We start from the raw sequence: 3,452 nt of genomic DNA on the forward strand, positions 1-3,452 counted from the left end.
GAGATTGCAAAAGGCCGTGTACATTTACCTAAACATTAAGTACACAGAGTGAATATTACCATCTTAACTGTCTCACGGTGACGTTTCTTTGCTAACCTGCCTATTACGTTGTACATAACAATGTAATATTACTGAGCATTGGTTGTAGAGCCAATTTTAAACGGTAACAAATAATTAAGAAACTAAAAACGTATAAACTGATACTAAAAATTAATTCATGTAAAAACTACTACTCAAAAACCCGCCATTTTTAATCGACTTCGAAAAAAAGGAGGAGGTCCTTAATTCGACTGTATTTTTTTGTTTTGGTGTGTATGTTACGCCATTACGAGTCCGAGTCAAGTTTGTAAAATATTCCGCCTCCACGGGTGGCAAATTATGGGCTGATTCCGGTTCTCGCACTTTCCGGTAATCGATTGTAAACTTTTTAGTTTCAGGGGGCCTACCACAACCTCTTAGAACAATATTACTTTAGCCTTACATTGACTTTTCGTACCATTACGTGCTTAAAGTAAGCTTATTTGTAATGTTAATAATATGATGTTTTACTGGCAGCTTTGTGACTATTCAATCACTCAGTTCGTACTATGACGCGACCTTGACATTAAAGTAATATTGCTCTTATGTCAAATTTAGCAATCTTAAAATAGTTACACGGATGCAATGGAAACAATATTATTTTCAGTTTTGTTGTCTTAATATTGATTTGTAATGATTAAAAGTTAAGTTGAACTAATTTATTTACGTATATCTCTTCAATATTTTGTTGATTTTTTATTTAATAGCACATAGGAAATAATTTCTCGTAAACTAAAAATACGTGATATGTATTTCGTAAAATTATGACAGCGCCATCTATATGCTCCTTGGCAAAACCAACAGATGACACTAGACCATGGTTCCGAATTCACAACGTGACAATCAAGACTCAGCTTGTTTTATTTATTTTTCTTCATGAAGATGCGGAATAATAATTGAAAACACCGTAATTTTAACATATTTCATTGTTACTTTTCTTTTTTTGGCAGTTAAAATTCTCTGAATGTAAATAATATTAAGTACTTTAACATTAGACTACTATAACACGATTCGGAACATCAAAAAAGAAAAAGATGGCATTATTACAGTTCATAAAGAGTTATTTCTTTACTGCTTTTAGTAAGGAATACAATATTGGGAAATCATTCGTTCTTTCAGTCACTTTAGCAATAATACATTACTTGGTTGATAGGTTTGTCATGGTACGAAAATGAGTAATATTACAATAAGCTTACATTGAAATAAGATTGTTTTTGGAAAAGTTATAGTAGACCCCAGTTTGTTGTACTGTATATTTAACTGGCTCCGTGGCCGAACGGTTACCATGCCGGACTGTCACGCAGAGGTCCTACGTTCGATTCCCGGGGCGAGAGAAATATTTGTATGACCTACATTTATTTCTCTCGTGAGTTTGTGGTAGTTTATGGTGTAATTTGTGGTAGTCTATGTGTGTGTGTGTGTGTCCATGGCACTCGCGACACAGGGTTTCCCTAGTGCAAGGCTATGTTGAGTGTGTGCTTGTGTGCGTTATTGTTTATATTTTTTTATACTAAGGAGTATAAAACTTGTCTAAAAATGTCATTATATTCAGTACTTGATAAAAGGAATAGAAGATCTTTCTCTCCATACACCCTGGATCCCTGCATCAACATCATTATTATTTGACAAAAATATTTATTGAATAACTTTTTTTATTATAAAATGAGTTTTTTTAAGTACATTAATTTTTTTTTCATTGTATTGTCCGATGGTAAAAGAGCGTGACGAAGTATAGTAATAGTATGTACGTATGTATGTGTTAACTAAATGACATAACCGATATTAATTGTGCTCCACAACAGAATGTGTAACTTCCTCGAAGTGTATCGGATACTGCTTTTTCCAATTGTTTATTTCAGAATGTCTCCATATCGCGTTGGTAACAATTATAATCTTATGTCTAAGTTAGTAAACACACAAAACCACAGATTTAAATTTTAGTCAATCCCGTCTCGCTGACATGTGAAGGGCTTCTCATACATTCCCGATGCACTGCAATGCCGCGACAGCCCCAGGAACATCCAGAATGCGTTGTTTGTTATACTGGACTCGTAGGGCGCTGTAAGCCTTTTGAGTATAGTTGATCCAAAGGCTGCAAGTGTAAAATGATTGGCAGTAAGCTCTAAAGAGGACAATTTTTACGTTCATATATTTATAGAAATTTTTTGCGTTGCATTCATTGAAATGTTTTTTTCAGCTGCGGTGTAATTGCTGCTGGGCCAGACTGCCAAGTGGTGAAAGGTGACCTTAATTTAAAGTATCCTGATTGTTGCTCAAGTGTAAAATGTAGTAACCGTAAAACAAAAGGACCAATAAATACTTTACCTACTGTCCCACCATCGAAAATGTGAACCAGATATCTGAAGTACATTATGTACCATATAATTAATGTTCATTAAATTTTTTTAAATGCAATGCGTCATTATTTCACTTAGGTATTTATTGTCAATGTAATAGGCTTCCACTCGAGCTTATAAGAATACTATAGATTATTCATAGTAAATATTCACGTTGTATACAATAAGATGTTATCAGCTGCAGAGTAATAAAGACAACCTTAATTCCCGCTGTAAGCGCAAAACTGGTATAACATATATGATTTTTTTTTGTACAATATTATCTTAAATTATACTAAAGTACAAAATTATTTCATATTTGGATGCCATTATCATGAATAAAAATACTTAATTATTATTGCGTAGACCTAGAAACATTCCCACGTACAGTGAACAGAAAATTTCACGCACTCTTTCAATGGTTTCCTGTTAGCGAATCTATGTATTTCTACTAATAAGAAAGAGCAATTTCTCAAAATATTTGCTAATTCTGAAAAAAAATTTATTAAAACTAATAAAATATTGTCATTACAAAAATACTGCTTCTCTTTTTCTAATACAATTTTACTCTTAACTTTATTCTACCTTTGAGACAAATACGTTCACTTCAAGGTTTTATTTCATTTCTAATCAATTAATTGGACATTACTTACATCAAGAAATTTTTACCTCTTACATCAAATTTAAATAATCTTAAATGAATTCAAAATTTCTTGGGTGTATTTTAAGAAAATATATTCTTAAACAAAAAAAGAAGTAGTTTGCTATTCAGATTAATATTCTAAATTCTAGAGTATATTCTTAAAGCAACATTTCGTAGCGTTTTCATAGTCAATGTTGTCGTGACATGTCGCCGAAGGAGCACGAGGTAATGATTACTTTTACTGTGCTTGTAACCGTAAAAATCATAAACAGTCATTTATCCACAGAAACAGTACGTAGTATCTCTAGTTTGTTAGGGTGTTACTTGTAGTCATAATTTAAGAAATCTGGTTACAGCATGAAATCAAACTACACTTGTAACAAGCACAACTTTAA

General features: G+C 32.4%; 1 protein-coding gene across 1 annotated transcript in view; it reads left to right on the forward strand.

Moving 5' to 3' along the window:
- LOC113239706 overlaps nucleotides 1-2,579 on the forward strand; it is a 4,728-nt gene extending 2,149 nt beyond the window's left edge. Inside the window, exon 3 of the mRNA XM_026476793.1 lies at nucleotides 2,276-2,579. Within this exon, the coding sequence (XP_026332578.1) occupies nucleotides 2,276-2,429 (154 nt within the window). The 3' untranslated portion in view covers nucleotides 2,430-2,579. The remainder of the gene's footprint in view (nucleotides 1-2,275) is intronic.
- Nucleotides 2,580-3,452: the final 873 nt, after the last annotated feature.

The sequence above is a fragment of the Hyposmocoma kahamanoa genome, unplaced genomic scaffold (assembly GCF_003589595.1).
Source record: "Hyposmocoma kahamanoa isolate Upper Pololo Valley unplaced genomic scaffold, ASM358959v1 114, whole genome shotgun sequence".
Lineage (NCBI taxonomy): Eukaryota > Metazoa > Arthropoda > Insecta > Lepidoptera > Cosmopterigidae > Hyposmocoma > Hyposmocoma kahamanoa.